Source organism: Chroicocephalus ridibundus, chromosome 5 (assembly GCF_963924245.1).
Source record: "Chroicocephalus ridibundus chromosome 5, bChrRid1.1, whole genome shotgun sequence".
Taxonomy (NCBI): domain Eukaryota; kingdom Metazoa; phylum Chordata; class Aves; order Charadriiformes; family Laridae; genus Chroicocephalus; species Chroicocephalus ridibundus.
Genome location: NC_086288.1, coordinates 49,843,840 through 49,861,758, shown reverse-complemented (window position 1 = coordinate 49,861,758; position 17,919 = coordinate 49,843,840). Strand labels below are relative to the sequence as shown.

At 37.3% G+C, this 17,919-nt stretch overlaps 1 protein-coding gene across 1 annotated transcript in view; it reads right to left on the bottom strand.

Annotated features, from left to right (window-relative positions):
* UVSSA (UV stimulated scaffold protein A) overlaps positions 1 to 17,919 on the bottom strand; it is a 59,015-nt gene that overhangs the window by 28,339 nt on the left and 12,757 nt on the right. The window contains exon 8 of the mRNA XM_063336244.1: positions 4,713 to 4,824. Within this exon, the coding sequence (XP_063192314.1) occupies positions 4,713 to 4,824 (112 nt within the window). The remainder of the gene's footprint in view (positions 1 to 4,712; positions 4,825 to 17,919) is intronic.

Below are 17,919 nucleotides of genomic sequence, written 5' to 3'. Positions count from 1 at the left end.
CTGATATGAAAGAAATCCCAAGCAGGCTTTAACATGCCATGTGAACCACTGAAGTGGCTATCAGGGACCTAAAACCATTTTAGCTTAAGGCTCAAATACAAGAGAAATAACCTGATTTGAAATAATCGTTTGTGTTCTTAACTGTACAGTCATTTCTCATATAACTTTGGATAAGGATGAAAGCTGATAATGAGCAGACAGCTTCCATGCTAATATTACCAAGTCAGACAGCTTTCTCATGTCACCACTTGTAAGATGGCAATAGCACTTCCCTGTACCTCACAGTAGTATTGCATAAGTAAGTTAATGGATGCACGCATTAAGACACAAGTCAGAATTATGAATTGAGAAAACCCATTGACAGACAACAGTTTCGGGAGGTGGGTGCTTTGAACTAGATCTGAGAATTGTTCCATTTTTACATGGAAAAGCACGTCTCTCAAAACGGATCACTTCCCGTGCAGTTCAGAGCTCAGCTGCAAGCTATGCCAACACCACCAAGGGCAGGAAAGAATCTCTTATCCTGGTGTCAGCACTAAATTCTGTCTGTGGCACAAGAACAACGTCAGAAGCTGCACAGTTCCACCCCTTACCTTATTCACCTTAAGGCTTTAAGCCAATGAAACAGCTGACCAGCAAAGGCTGGAGTGTGGGAAATCTCAAGTGGAAATAAGATTTTATCTCTCCCTAAAGCTTTCTTTCAAATGGATAATGCCTCAATTTTTAAGGGGTTAGCAATGCTAGCCATACAAGGGCAAGTTATTCTTCAACAGATACAAGCAACATCAGTGCAAAGTGCTGAGAACCAGAGTAACCCTATGAAAATTATTTTCACAGCGCTGTTCCTTTTTCAGTCCAATATTCCTTTTTAGCAACACAATGTATTTAAAACGGCTCTGTGGTACCACGGGATGGCTGGTCTCTTGTCTGTTGCAGACATCAGGTGCAAGTGTAAATAAGGATTATACAAATGGGAGGTCGTTAAAAGTCTGGTAATGCTAATTTGGCATGACACCCCTAATGGGTTATATCTTCACACTTCAGTTATCTAATCACCTAAATTCTTTTAACAAATTTACATTTCATCTTATACATGGAGATTCAAATTGACTTGTTTAATTCTCCCTCCACCCAAATTGTACCCGTGCTCAGTTCATCTTATATATTAAATATCACAATCAATTTTGAGACCATCAACTACATATACACACAGATAATAGAACTGCACATGTCTATATACTTAGGCATGCAAAACTTCCCCTGGCTTAAATATCTTTTAATTTTCCACAAACTTCTCAGATCTCAGAGGAATCGCAAATACACATATGCATCACCAGAAATAGCATCTCAGCTCGAAATTTACTTTGTTGGTAGGATAATTCTGTTTTCCTAAGAGAAGTGAAAGGGAATAAAGTGATTTTTAAATCAGTAATTTAAATGTCACATTTCAATCCATTTCCACAGTCATATTTTACAACTTTGTTTTCCTGTTTAGTATAAAAAGTTAATCTGAGGAGCTGATCACTTTTTCTGTTTTTTTTCAGGACAAGTAACAGCAAAAGGAAAAAAAAAAAAAGCTTTACATTGTTCACACCTTCTACATAACACTGAGATTTTATTTTACATGGAAGGTTTAATGTTCCAGTTGGAACACTCCACTTGCAGAGACTGTAATTTTCTTAGCTCAGAGTCCTCATGAACTAAATGTGAACTGAAGAAATGCAACAAAACCCCACCTGGATTATATTTAGATAAAACTGAAGTCACTGCTATGATAACTGCACTTGCACATGGAACAAAGAACCATATTTAATCACAGAGGTGGCTGCCTAACACAGCCAACTCTTGATATTAACATCCAACTATGAAATCAAGATATTCTTGTGTATTTTATTAGGATAACTCACTTTTCTAAACAAAACATGCCAAAGGAATCTTATTTTGGTTTTGCTTATTAAAATGTGCAGAAAAGAATCCAGTAGAGCAATTATAGTTCTCATGCAGACCTGAAGTAATTACACAGAAGCCAGCTGATTTACACAATAGTTATATACCAACTTCTGAAATAGACTTTGAACCGATCAGTTGGTCTAAAAAAGCACTTAAGTACACAAAGATAGAAGAAAGCACATGCTTAAAAGATTGCCTAAATTCTTTTCAGGAATTCTGAATTCTTTGCAGACTCTTTCCTGAACTGGGAGCTCACATAATAACTTCAAATGGCAGCAAGAAAAGCTGAATGACTTCAGGAACATCAAGAATGGGTCATTTCTTTCAAAATGCTATTTTTAACACCCACATCAGATAAAGAACAGCCAAGTGTGACCATTAGCTCCTACATAACTACACATATACAAAATGAGAAAGGGTTTGCTTTCTGATTGATTGGCTTCTTCACTATAATATATTTTCCTATCAGCAATAGTTTAAATACAAATTGGGAATTTCTCAATCTATTTTATACAGATTTTTAAAACATCCTTGCGTAGATAGTAGGCTTGTTCTTTTATCCTTCTTCATGAGGAGGAATTCAAATAGCAGTGAAGTATTGTGTTAGTGAGATACAAAGGGTGGTGAGGTGCTTTATTTTTTTAAAATGTGTGTCTATAAGGAAGACAGGGGAGGAAAGGGAGAGAGGGAGAAAGGGAAGAGATGAGTACATTTCACTTCCAGTGGAAGCTGACAAATATAAACAGAACTTTTGCATGTTAAGATTCATCAGGCAGCTGTTAGAGATATGAAAAACAAGTTCTAGTGCCTGGAAGTATTAAGAAAATACCAGTTTTGGCACAAAGAAGGAAAAAAACCAAAGAAGAACCACAGCTATGCTAATAACTAACCTCATTTGCTCATTCGTTTACTATTACTACCAATGTTTTAGGACTCTTTCATTAGCCACATATACATAAGAAGCTTTTCGCAACTGTCTGGAAGGCTGCTACACCTCTCTTCCATTATATTCCTTTTCTGAAAGTTCTGCTCTTCACAATAATTAGAACTTATTCAGTATTTTTTGCAAGACTGAGGTAGTCAGAATAGCCAACATACACTGGTATAATTTTATCAAAATGTAACCTTTTTTCCATGAACAAAAAAAAAAAAATAAAAAGCTGCCCTGCTCATGGGTTTGCATCCTGCAGCCCTTCCCCACCGTCCTGTGTTCTCATCTAACATGCCCATCCACTTCCCATTTCACTGTCTCAGTACTCCCGGTTTCAATTCATCTTCCCCTTGGCTGGACAAAGTAAGCAACTACAGACTATTTCAGGCAACATATACACCAAGAGTAATGTAAAACCACATTGCAGCTACCTGCTCACTAGGGCGCTCATCTAATCTCAGTCCTCTATATATAGCTGCTAACTTCCACATTTTTTTAAAGGCATGGAGGAACAGAGACATCTAAGTTCTGCAAACAAAGAGGAACCAGACAGCTGGACTTGCTGTAACTCCTTAGGTGGGGAACACGGACGTGCAGATAATCAACCCAGGCCTTACTTCCCAGGGTGTCCTGGTAGGTTAGGTCTAGATGGGGTAGATGGACTGAGGCACTAGCAGGACTTCACACCTGGACATGTCCATGAGTTGACCCCAGCCACTACAGGTGATCATTACTGATCATCTTTCACTGTCTGTAGCCAAATTGGATGGCAGAAGACAGTAAGAAGTTCACTTGAGCTATATCAGCTTGGGTTTACACAGGCACACCCCCTCATTTCAACAAAAAGAAACATTTGGCTTATACAGGTTATAGCTGCAGCCTGACTTCTATGATGCAAACTGCAGATAAGTTTTAAAAAAAAAAAAAAAGCATGAACAGGATTGAAAAAGGCACAACACAGCACCAGCACATGGAGAAACAAAGGAGCAAGAAACTTATTACGGTGTCTGAAGTTTTTAACTTCTGTGTGATGGCAGCTACCCTCGCCTCTACAATGTACAGAAATCTTCTGAATCTTAAAATACATGATATAACACAGAGGCAAAGCTGCAGACTCTTAATAAGCTAGATGTACAAAGGACAAGGAGTAACGCACTGAAATTTAATTATTTGAGATTAACTTTCCTCAGTAACTCCCCTCTCGATTTCACAAAAACACATTATAAGTATGTCTTTATTTTTAAAAAACACTTTTAGGATGTGTTAAAAGAAGGCACGATTATATTTTGTCATTTGTGGCTATAATTCTGCACTTAAAGGCTGAGCTCCATTTAACATCTTGTGATAGCAACACCCAAAGAAAAAAAAGGCCTTCTTTCTGAGCTGTCAGTTGGCGACCCTGTGGGAGGAAGCTGCTGCACATCTCCAGCTCTTTGTAATTCAGGTGATAGTAAAAAACCTTATCCCATCTCACCAGACTGCTACCAGTATTTCTAACATTCAGGCTCATTTACAGTTTTACTTTGCAATCCCTGCACTCCCAGTATGTGTTTAGCACACTTATAAGCACACACGGTGCTGCTTCTGGCTCTAAACTACAGTGGAACATGATGGAATGAAATAAGCTTCTCGTCTCAGTTGCTCTTGCTCCTAGAAAGTATTTGTTTATGTAGAGCCAATCGCTGCTCCCGTATCTATGTAATGACTTCCTCATAGCACTCAGAGATTACCCACACCGCTGATCACTTTATTACTTCAGAATGGCTGTTTATTTACTTTAGTGCAGCAGTAACATGCAGGGATAAAGCTTGTCACAGCTGGGCAAACTCACCATATTCCTTACGCAGGTGGTCTGGAATGTGGGGCTCATAACCTTCCTTCTCAGGGACCTCCACAAATTCATCTTCGTCCTCGTCGTCATCATCGTCATCCGAGGCTTTCATCTACAGAGAGATTTTTGTTGATGTTTTTTTTTTTCTTTTCAAATGTGAAGACTGCTTTTCATTTCCCTTCACACTGAAAATATTTCGCAGACATCTTGATAGCCCTACTGAGACTGCTTTATGTCAAAAGTATTTCCCTAATTATGTATTTAATCTTTATCTAAGATTAGGCCTTTGCTTACCATTTTATCTCTAAAGCCATGCTCTATCCTAAGGGCTTCTTTAAAGCCCCTTTTATCCATTAGAACACATGCAGTTGGTGAAGTCTGAGAAAGTGTGAAACTATAAAATAAGACCAAAAAAATCTTAAAATAACATCAAGATTTTGACTTAATGAGCAAATTATAGCCTTATCTCTTCTCCTTTGCTTGACTTTACTCATTTAGTTGCACCCAAATAGTCTGTGGCATGGTAAATATCACAAATTGTTTAAGAGCTCAAAACCAAAGCAGGCAAACAAGAGGGGAAGCCAATGGACTGGCAAGCTAATACTGACCAAAGTAAGAACATTCAGATCTGTATACAACAATGTTTTACCGTGTTTCTTCACAACAGCACTAAAAATAATTTGATATGTTCTTAACTAATTTGGTACATCCTAACCATTCATACCATTAGACTGCATACATTACTGTGGTCAAGACTAACAAAATGGGATTTTTAAAACGTGCACTTGGTCTATACAGCAGTTCTGAAATTGAATATCTATGCCTAGACGAAAAATAAAAATGGAGTTCCTACCAACTAACCAAGGTAATTCATTCACACAAGTGGCTTTCTATATATCATTCCAGCTAGCTACTACTGTATATGTGCCAGCAAGTCTCTACATTATTTTTTTCCTAAGCTTGTTCCATACCTGAAAATGAATTTTTCTTCTTCACTTTTACATAAGCTAAAAGAACCTGTGCCACCTCAGACATGGCCCATACTATTAGAACTTCAAATTAGCAAATGCTAACTACCCTAAAAAGGCAGCAATGATGGAGGTTTTATGCTTTTTTTTCCTTTGCCCACCTTGGGAGTCACCTAATTCTTAACAACAACATAATTAGCACATTATTGTATGTTTGCCATGCACTTTTAGAAGTCTAGGAAATAATAAGGGGTAGCCAATAAAACCAACCTTACTATAGGCTATCGCTTTTTTCAACTTTACTGCAGCAAGCCAAAGCAACAGATAAGGAATGGCATAATTTTTACTATTTTCAGCTGTGTTCTTTACTTTTCTTACTGCACCTGACTTACGCTGATATTCATATCAACTACTCATTGTTACAAGCACAGGAGGATACTGCAGGTTTTGCCTGCAGCAGAATTTTCCCAATTTAATTCACTACTCTAATCTCATGTCACAGCTGCACAGCTGAGTTCCTTTAAATCACATGTATACTCTGAAGCCAAAAAAGCTAGAAACCAATCTTGGTTTATTGGATATAGTTTAAAATTTAAAAGAAATAATAAATTAAAAAAAATAAAAATCAGCATTTCTTTTTGGTAAGTACTGAATTAACTTCTCTTAAAGAACATTAATTGATATTAATACACATATTGATATGTTTTAATATATAATGAATGGATGGTGCAAGTCAGAAGTATGATTCTTCCCTTTGTTTAAAAAATGAATTTAAGAAAGCTGCAGTTCCAGTGAAAAAATGAAAACGATTTACTGTCCTGAAGAATAGAGTAGATTTACTACTGCATTCTTACCAGCGAACACCTAATTAGTCTTCATTTTAAAATAAAAGTCTCAGCATAATCATGTTTGAAAGTACCCTGCTGACAAAGACAGGTAGCAACCATAACATAGTCTCTTCAGTCCAATTATCACTGCCTCAAGAGCTGCCAACCTTCAGGCTATGCTGGAGGACCCTGCATCCTTGTTTACTTTTTTTGTCACTTTTCCTCACCTAAAGGAAAGCGGAAATTCAGGCCCTACCTGGCATGGCCAAGACAGATGCACGCTGAACCTGACCTCCGCAGCAGAAACCAAAATAGAATTCTAATGCAAAGAAAGGGTCAAATATTCTACCACTAATCACAAACTGACAAAGGCACTAGACTTAGAATGATAGAATCACAGGGTTGGAAGGGACCTCTGGAGATCATCTAGTCCAACCCCCCTGCCAGAGCAGGGTCACCTACAGCAGACTGCACAGGAACGCATCCAGGCAGGTTTTGAATGTCTCCAGAGATGGAGACTCCACCACCTCTCTGGGCAGCCTGTTCCAGTGCTCTGCCACCCTCAAAGTAAAGAAGTTCCTCCTCATGTTTAGGTGGAAATTCCTATGCTTAAGTTTGTGCCCAGTACCTCTTGTCCTGTTGCTGGGCACCACTGAAAAGAGCCTGGCCCCATCCTCCTGACACCCACCCTTTAAGTATTTATAAGTGTTGATAAGGTCTCCCCTCAGTCGTCTGTTTTCCAGACTGAAGAGACCCAAGTCCCTCAGCCTTTCTTCATGAGAGGTGTTCCAGTCCCCTAATCATCTTGGTAGCCCTTTGCTGCACCCTCTTCCCTGTCCCTCTTGCACCGGGGAGCCCAGAACTGGACACAGTACTCCAGGTGCGGCCTCACCAAGGCAGAGTAGAGGGGGAGGATGACCTCCCTCCACCTACTGGCCACACTCTTCTTATGCACCCCAGGATGCCATTGGCCTTTTTGGCCACAAGGGCACATTGCTGGCTCATAGTCATCCTGTTGTCCACCAGGACTCCCAGGTCTCTTTCAGCTGAGCTGCTCTCCAGCAGGTCAGCCCCAAGCTGTACTGGTGCAGGGGGTTGTTCTTCCCCAGGTGCAGCACCCGTCACTTGCCCTTGTTGAATTTCATAAGGTTCCTCTTTGCCCAGATCTCCAACCTGTCCAGGTCTCTCTGTATGGCGGCACAGCCTTCTGGTGTGTCAGCCACCACCCCCCCCCAGCTTTGTGTCATCGGCAAACTTGCTGAGGGTGCACTCTATCCCCTCCCTCATCCAGGTCACTGATGAATATATTGAAGAGGACTGGACCCAATACTGACCCCTGGGGAGCACCACTTGTCACTGACCTCCAACTAGACTCTGTGCCCCTAATCACGACCCTCTGAGCTCTGTCTTTCAACCAGTTATCTATCCACCTTACTGTACGTGAAAGAAACACACCTGTGTTAAACTGCAACTTTTAAGACCTTCCCAATGGCCTTTAGAAAGAAAAACATCACCAGGTTTTGTACTCTGCACAATAGAAGATGGCTAGAGGTTGAAGTTTGTTTGCTTGTATTTTGGTTTCAAAATTCTGCTGGTGTTGTCATCCCCTTTTTATCTGTGAGGGCCAATTTAATTAAATTCAGAAATAACATCCACTCCTACTTCTTAACCTAGTAGCAGGACAACATCATATTTTCCATACTCAGGTTTCATTTCTCATTTAGCTATTAAAAAAAGATTTCACCAAGCTAAAACTTGCCATGGATGATCTTAGTCTACAGCTCTGTGTCATAATGTAAAAGCTGACTTACACAATTTACTTTCCCTGTTTTATAATGTGAATTTCTGCAGTTTTTACTCATGAGTTGTCTGTAAGCAAATTAACAGCAACAGGTCTACAGAATTGAGAAATAACATCAAACTAGTAAGCGAAAGAAGACTCAGTTCAGAGCGATCATTAAATCACTGGATCATACCTAAAAATATCAGTGGGTGTAATACAAGTACTCACATGTATGGCATATCTGAGAGGACTAGAAAGAATTCAGAAGAGTACTATCTTTAACTAAAATTTCTCCTGATGTGTTCATATGCTGTTGGAGGCACGTAGCTTTCTGTAGATTAATATACTAAAATTCAGTGGGCTTCACTAATCCTCAACTTGAAAAACTGCATTGACGGAACTTTGCTGTATTACCTGCACACTCTAAAACTTTAAAGCACGTGAAAAGCCTGACAGAGAAAAGGCATAATCAGATGCAAATTCACTTTGTTTAGGTACAATCCATGAACTGTGCATTCAAGTACTATAGAAAACATTAATCATAGGAAACTGTAATTTTTGTTATCAGTCTAACACTAATCAAAAGGGAAACCTGTCACTACCACTGACCTGTGAAACGTCCCAATTATACTCTTCGGAAATGACAGGAGCACTTAACTTCCTCACTGAGTAAATGACGACGATCAATCAAGTTTGAATAACAATGAGCCACGGAGCTGAAAATTATTTTTTGTATAGAATCTACCCAGGAATTTATGAAAGGTGAAAAGCAACCCAAGGTTTTAGGGGCATTATGGCTTTCAGCTAGTGCAGCGCATATCAAACACTAAACAGAATTTATGTGTTTTAATTTTCTAAAAGGTAGATGTGGACTTGGTGCTACAATGCATAACATATAATGCCAGATTTTAAATATGGGGGTCATTTTCATAAAATATTATGCTTATTGTTCACACCCTTGAATTTCACTGGGGTCTTCTATTAAATTTAGATTTCCTGTAAAAAAAAATATTAACTGCTTAGCTAACTAAGGACCCCTTTTCCCTTCAAATAGACATAAAGTCTTTATTTTGACATAATCTTTATCAAGATTAATATTTTAAAGTAAAAAGATAAATAAGTTAAGTTATCACTGGTGGAAATTCAAAAAGTTGCACAGTAGTAGTGGGTAGTTATATGTCAATTTACTTCATTCCAGTGATACTACATCAGAACCATTCCATTTACGCTGTTTTGTTCCATTGCCTTCCTACAGAAAGGAGGAGAGTTCATGGACAACATTATTAGTCAGAAAAGTATCTTTTGTTTTAGTTCCACTTTTCAAACACAAAGAAAGCTCCAAAGCAAGCTCTACTGATGCAGTATGAAGTTCAGCCACCTATTATCTACTCTTCCACTATAGGTAAACTTTTTACGTCAATAAAAAAAAACCAAAAACCGAAACCCACAATTAAATCAGAAATAAATATTTAAGACAATATTTTGAGTGGCAGAATTAGTAAATTATATTCCTTTAGGAATGAGTGGTTAGGTACTTGCAAACAAGAAAAATAAGACTACGATAAAAACAAGCAATATGCCATTCCTAGCGTGCCATATCTGAAGGGAAGTAAAGCATAAGCTCAAGTGACAAATACTACAACGTAAAGCTTTTCTTGTAGTGTACAGAATTAAATACCTCTAAGATAAGTAGTCACGCAACTGCTTGTTTCTCAATAACCTGTCAAAGAACGCAAAAAAAGAAGGTCCTGTTCTCAAATCTATTCTAATTAACAGGCGATACGAGGAAAGTCACTAACACCATTTGGCAGCCTTATCAGAGATGAAGGGTGAACTACCTTCTCTCTGTCACTAGAGGATGGTCCATTTGAATGGAGACCAGATTCCCAGACATCAGAGGCTACTTGAACCACCACTGCTCCTCAAGTAGCCTGGAGAAAGTTTTTCCGCTCAGTGTTGATCTGCTCTATAATGCTGATATTTATTTATTTATTCATGTATCAAAATGAATCATGCATTGGCAAAACTATGTGTTGGGTTTTTTTAATGTTTGACTAGATATCTCACTGTGACAGGACATGGGATTTAGGTAGACAATTCCCAGATTCCTGGGCTGAACTTATTTGCATATGAGAATACAGGTTGGTTTGCTTGTTTTAAAAAAAGGACAGAAAATATACATGCATTATTTTCATTGTAATCAGAGTTAGAACAATGTCTCCTCAGTTTTCCTAATTTTCATTAAAAACTTAAAATAGTGCTGACTTTTCCAGCTAGACAAGTGCAATCAAGCCATTTGCTTCCAAATTCATTTTCAAAACCCTGAAAAAACAGATGTTTCTTTATCGATCTCCATCTTCTTAAAAATACTGAAAACAAATACTGGATACCAATAGAATTGTAATCATATCTTATACTTCAGAGTCAACACTCCAAGAGCCTCCAGCTGTTAGTGTAGCTCAGTGCAACCACAGCTCCAGTTAAATGCCTGGCGTACCCATCCCAACCAGTAATAAATGAAAAAAACCCTCCACCCACCACACAATGCTTGGAAAGATGTAAAGAAAAGCCTTTGGTCCTTTTCCCAGTTTTATGCAAATTGATTGCTACATTCTGTTAAGAGGATTTAAAAACCTGAGCCTCTGCAATCATAATTAAAGCAAGCAATAAAATGACTAAAATATATAATGCAATCAGTTTATAGGACTAAATGTACAGCATTTACTAATTATTTTAGAAAAAGAAGGAAGAGAAAAGATAGCACATGAAGAAGTCATATCTACTTACTAAAATACCACTCGCAAACTACAGCTGAGACCATTAAATAAATTTTGCATGGTCTAATTAACTTGGTTTGCAATCTCAATTACTTTTCACCCAAGAAATCACTTTTGTTCAGTTTTATGTGTGTCTGTTTCCCTTTTTAAAAAAAAAAAAATGATGTAAGGCATCCTCAGACAAGTGAACTCTAAACTTCATTTGTCTTTCAGCAGGCTTGATGGCTATGCATTTAAAAACCCATTCTATCTTATAAACTAAAAATTAAATGTACTCAGCTGTGATGGTCGTCATTGCATCTGCTATTTATATGCTAATACCCTCACTGGAAGATCTTGCAAATTATTCCACCATGCCAATATCTCATGTGCATCTACTCAAAGCCAACTAAATATTTTTCTAGAGGCAGAAGATTTTGGTTAGGGAACCAGAATATTTATCGACACAGAACCTAGTTAAATGGGCAACCTTAAGCAAATACATTTTTTATTTGACTGCAACATAAAACATGCTTCAGTCATCTTAAATGAAATTTGGGGATATTCTACATAAGCGAACACTGAGTAGGTAAAAATAATTTCTTCAGTGCCAGTAACAGAAACTGAATAGTCAAACAGTGTATCGTACATGTAAGGACTCTTACAAGTTCCTCCTTTTCCATCCTTTTATATTATCCAACACAGGATGAAAAGGAAATAAATGCTGGCATTTTGACAGATTTCAGAACCACGCTTGAGTTTTCTTGTGTGCAAACACAAGGAACACATAAACTACTAAGAGAGCTGTATTTATAGGGACCTCCCACATGCACTCCCTCCCCTTTGCTCTGTAATTTGAGCATAAATTCAAACCTAGATGACTGCAAATTAGATATGTGGTCCATGGAAATCACATTTTATGTTTACCAGTAAAAGTATCACCGTTCATTCTATTTGTAGTTGCTCAACAGCACACAGGCTACTTGGCCAGTCTGATTTTTATTTAGGAATGCACTTTTCACATTATTTCATAATTTCCAAAAGTTAGTAAAAATGCTTACAGGGTTACAGCCCAACAGTTAGCCTAAATACAATGCTGGAGACCCAGTGTACCTTACTTCAAAATGCTCTAGCAACGTAAACCACCCAGTGAACCAGTTTTCCTTAAAACAATGTACACTAGCCAGAGTCTGTGAGTATTGTCACAATCCTGGAAACGCATGGTTGAGACTTACTCAAGTCTTGTGCCAAAGCCCTCTCCATCCCACCCAGTGATATATAGAGCTTGGATATGTACACTGGAAGGTCAGTAGTGGTGAGGCGCGCTGCACAAAGCCTGTATCACTCTGGATTACTAGCTACTGCATCTCTGGACCCTAGCAAGCTCAAGGTCCCAGATAAGCTTGAGAGAGACTTTAATAAAAAGCAGCAAAAATTTACTCAAAGAGACCAATAGGTCTCAAGGCGCAAGACAGTTCAAAAAACGTTGGATGTTAATGATGCATTGTTTAGAAGAAATTATTATGTCCGATATACTCAATGAACTAGCCTGTGCATTTACAGTTTCATAGCGGACAGCAAATAAAGGTGGTCTGGAAAATTGGTGCATTTAACAAAACTATCATCTTGGGAAGATATTGCAAGGCAAGTTTAATACTTCTTTAGCAGTAACCACACAAGATATATCCTCAGATGTATCTTCACACCTCACAACTTGGGCTCCTACCATCCACCAAAATCAACAGTACTAGGTTGCATAAATATTCTTAAGCCTTAGGAAAGTACATCAAAAAGGCAAAGCTCTCTTGCATAACCCAAATTTTTCATCAAATAAATACCACATTCAGGGGAGGCGTAACAGTTTTATTTAAGTTACCTCCAAGTTTAACAATGTCTTTCATTTCCATGCATCCCAGAAAGCTAAAACAGAAGTCTGTTACCCTTCATTATTAAAGCTAACAAAGTTCCCCAACATAAAAAAAAAAAAAATGACTCCTACAAAACTTACACTGAAAACCTACATTTGATATCTATATTTAGTTTGTATTATCAAAAGTGACTGTAGCGTTCACCCCTTAAATGTCTTCGTGTAATACGAAAATAAAGGTTACATCTTACTTTGAGAAATATAGGAATGTACTGCTCCCATGCAGTTACTGTACATACTTCAGGCACTACATCTTATTACACACTAGAAAAGAATATATTTTAACAGTAATAGCTGGTATGTTTTTTTCATCCAGTTTTTAGTTCACACTGGGAGAGGAGATAATCATAATCACTCCATCAATTTGCATCCCCGGATTAAAGTAAAGACTGACCCTCCATAATTGGATCTGCATTACCTGAGTTTATTTAGTTACTGAAAGGGACAGTTTCACTATCTGAGCTTAATGCTCAGATATCTTCTGCAAAGAAATCTTCTCTGGATTAGGTTCCAGTCAGTTCATGTCCCTGCTGCAACAGGAGCTCCATTGCTGGTATGAGGGAGACACTGGGAATCATCAGGGGAGGAAACAGAGACAGGACTATCCCTTTTGATTGTTGCTCATGTTTAGATCATCTTTAGGCCAACCATAAAATCACTACCGAAATATATAAGTTGTTTCCTTGAAATAGTACAACAGCAACCTGTACAAAAAACCCGCCTGCTAAGAGGTAGATTTGGTAAATGCATACACATGAAGAAAGAGCTGATATTTTTAATGTTTTGGTAATTGAAGAATCGATTAAATAATATTAAGAAAAGAAGAGGCAAGCATAAAACAGCGTTGTACACACTACCTGTGCCTTGAAAACCAAACTTGGTTTCTCCTTAACTTATGGATAACCATGAGTAAGGGAACTCCATAAAACGCCTACTCAGTTTTCCTTTCATCTTAACACAAAAGGAAAGTATCGCACTAAGGTGGGACGAAGCCAGCAAAGCTACAAGCCAAGCAATGTAAAATCACATTTAGAGTCCATGCTCTGATAGGAACGTACCCAGGACAGAGTTCCCAAAACACTTCCCATTACTAAAACCAGAGGGAAATCCCTAATTGTTGTCACTAAAGAAGAAAGCAGCTGTCACATAGGCACTGTCAGGTTTAGAAGTGTTACCCTGAACAGCCACTATACCTGAACTACGGCACCCTTCTTTCTGGGCTAACCATCTTCCTCTACATGGTGTTCCCTGCACACCAGTTCAGATGAAATTGTTTAAAGCCATTGTTTAAGGCTGCAGTGAGGTCGAAGACTGGCTATATCCATTTCTGGACCAAAAAGTTTTTTTATGGTCAGATAACTCAAAGATCAACCAAAACCACCTCTTTCTTTTCCCCTCCACAGAGAAGTCTTTAGGTTTTCCAGCGCTTTTCAGCTAGTCCAAGTTATCTATGAGACAACGAACAGTATTCCTATGATCCCTTGAAATATCTTAGGCAATATTTTGAATTATTTAACTTTATGTTTCAGAGGCCTATGCACGATAAAAGCTAACTTTTAGAGCTAAGGGGGGGAAGAATTCTCATTACTAGTTATTTTCTTTATGAAATTTTAGGAAATGTGCTTTTCATCTAAAATGTGATATAACAAGATTCCCATTAGCATGCATTCATACAAAAAAGTCCTACTGCATTTGATAGATTGCCACCTATCACTTAGATGAGATCAAACTCATGCTACTAAAACTTTGTATACACCACCAATGTATGCCCCCGTCTCCTGATATAATCTGCACACACATATGCTGTAAAATCAGTAACTAAATTGCAGCTTACTTCAGTGATCACATCGATGAATGAAACTGAACTACACAGTTGTTAAAAATTATTTCACATGCTGTATTTTGATAAATATACATCTCAATTAAATAAACCTAATTTATTACAGGCACCAAGTCAACAAAATATCCTATGCAATACATAATTTTACATCTATTCCTGATTGTGGAATTTAGGTACAAAGATATCATTAGATGTGAATATATTTACTTTAATATTACTGCATAAACTGAGTTTAAATGTGTTAGTACGTGTTCTGAGCCTGAAAATTTTCCTCCTTTTCCGTTTTTATAAATACAAATTTAGCAGTGTACCTTCATGAACCTGACAAATATATTACATTCACGTCAATAAACTGTATCCCCTTCTAAGGTACAATGGATAAAAAGCAGGAAGCAAATTTATATCCACTAGCTAAAGAGTACACACTGCTCAGTATTCATAGATGAATCAAGGGAGATGACCCTTCGGCCTGAAAAACTTAAATACTTAACATAAGGGTTAACTTGATGATAGAGACATCCTACTTTATTTTACACTCTATTAGAAAAGCTCCAAATTGCATTGTGCGACCTGCGAATCAGATAGGGATCAGAGGTCGTCACAGTGACAACTTTAAGAATTCATGGCTAGATCTGCATAACAAGATATTTTTAATAACTTTGTAACAGCGGCAGGCTGCATAGCCAGTACAATGCATGAAATATACCACAGCAACATCCAGCTCTAAAAAAGAAAAAAAACCACCCCAAAACATCAGACTAACTGATTAGACACTTTAACAAGAGAGTACTATTTTGAGGGTTAATTTTACAATGTTTTGTTTTATATCAGTCCTACATTCTGATAAGACTTAAAAAACCTGAAAAGCTCTTTTATCTGAAAAGTGATTATGAAAGAGACGTTTCACAGACAGAAATAATTATCATATGATGGTTAAAATGGGGGAAGGAGGAAGCATAAGCATCTGCATGACTTATTTAATATTTTGTGTTTACTTTTACAGCTCTGGTTGACCTGGCTTTTTTGATAAATATTAGCTAGACAAAATAAATAATTTAAAATGTTGCCTGGCCTACTACTTTGACCATACAAACATTATTAAACTTTATTTATTCTGAACATGCTACATGCTAATGGTGTATACAATCCGATAAAAGACATCGTTAGGTGTAATGCTGATTTAATTATCAAATATTGATATATTTCTCTTAAGTTTTAGATAACATACTAACAATCAACACCAAGTTACTATTAAAATCTCAACATTAAACACTTCTGGTTTTCAAAGGGCAACTTTGTTAAGAGTTAGGGTTTTTATTTGTGTCCCATTTAAAAGCATCACCTGAGGAAAAGATTTCTCTTACAGAGGCTCCTTGGTCTGAGTGTTTTAGCAGATGGGGGTTCAGGCATGGTTAGGGATCACTACGGATAATTAGTCACCCCCCAGAAACAACTTCTCTAAAGTGGAGAGGAAAAAAAGGAGGATGTGACTACAAGAAGCTGTTACAGAAACCAGAAAGCAGTCAGCTGGACTGGATTCTCTACGGCAGAAAGAAGCAGAAAATAAAAACAATACAGCCTTTGCTTTTGATCTAAAATTCAAGTGTGACTTTTTTTTTTTTTTTTAAAGCAGGCATTAACTTAAGTAAAAGACAAGACTTATAAAAGAGCTGATTATAAAGCTACAAAATGATTAGGTAGAAACAACTCATTAGCATTGATAAAATGCCAAGCTGTAGTTGAAGATGTGGAAACAAAATCAGCAATACTCTTGCAGCCAAGTAATTGGTAGAGCGCTTGGCTTAATTTATTACATATTAAAATTTTAATCTTTTTACATGTTAAAATATTTTAAGACTAAATTATGACCAGCAAATATTTAACTTGTAAATGTAATACGTAACAATGTTTTGACATTATTCTTTCAGAAAAAAATCTGGCTTGCATTGCAGTAAGGTTTGAGGATCATATCAGGTTCTGGACAACACAAGGACGGCCTTCTCCAAATCTAATTATTAATGGCATTATTGAATTCAACCAGATGTTTCACATGGATAAAATTAAGTACACGAATAAATCAAGATCAAGCGCATGCTTAGATCTGACAGAAGATAAAGAAAGGTGAAACAAAAAGTAATGAAGACAGTTAATGAAAAACTATATATCCCTGGCTGTTAATATAACTTGAAATTAGAAATTCAAAATGTAATAGGCCTGTTTAACGATCACTCTGCCAACAGACAAATGAGCGCCGAGATGCTTCTCACGTCGCATTACCTACTAGCTTTTATCTGTCCAAGTTTTATCCAGCCTGAGTAGTAAACCTTTTACGGCTTCCCAAAGGTAATTACATAAGAGATAAATATACTCTCAGTGTACCAAAAATAGCTAACGAGCTACATTTCTATTAACAATGTGAGGACTTCAAGTACTATCCTAATTATAGAAATAAGTGAAAGGTAGTGTGCATGATTTAAAATACCATACACACTCTCAGAACTTCTAAAAATTGCAAGATCATTTGTTTCTAATCAGCTCCAAATCAGACACTAAACAACAAAAAAAATTAAAATCTAGTATTTTAAGAAAAGCAGGAAGACATTAACAAATGAAACTTTCTAACCAGCAAAAAATATTTTTAAAGGAACATTTTAGCCATAAGTGAGTTATTCCCACAAAAGAATGAAACCTCTGGAAACAGCAATTTCTGTTTAAACACCAATCTCAGTCAATAATTAAAACTGTACTTCTATAATAATTCATCCAAATAGAGTCAAGAATTAATTTGAAGTGTCCCTGGTGTACTGCTGTTGTAGTATGCTCACCTGGAAAAACAGAATGAGATGATGTCTGACTTTGGATAAAGCTGGCGTAGAGAAAAATGTGGAGCATGCAGTATGCACTCCCTCTGCTGGGCACTCAAGTTATCCTGAGCAGGCGTTCCGAGAAAGAAGGGGATGTAAGAGCATCCAGGTACCGTGAAATAAAAACCCTTTTACAGCTTCTGCCCTCTTCCCCTAGATTCAGCTAAAACTCAGATTCACAGAAAAATGGATTTCAAAACTCTTGTTTATACTTTCAAAATACATTTCCTATCAGAAATCAA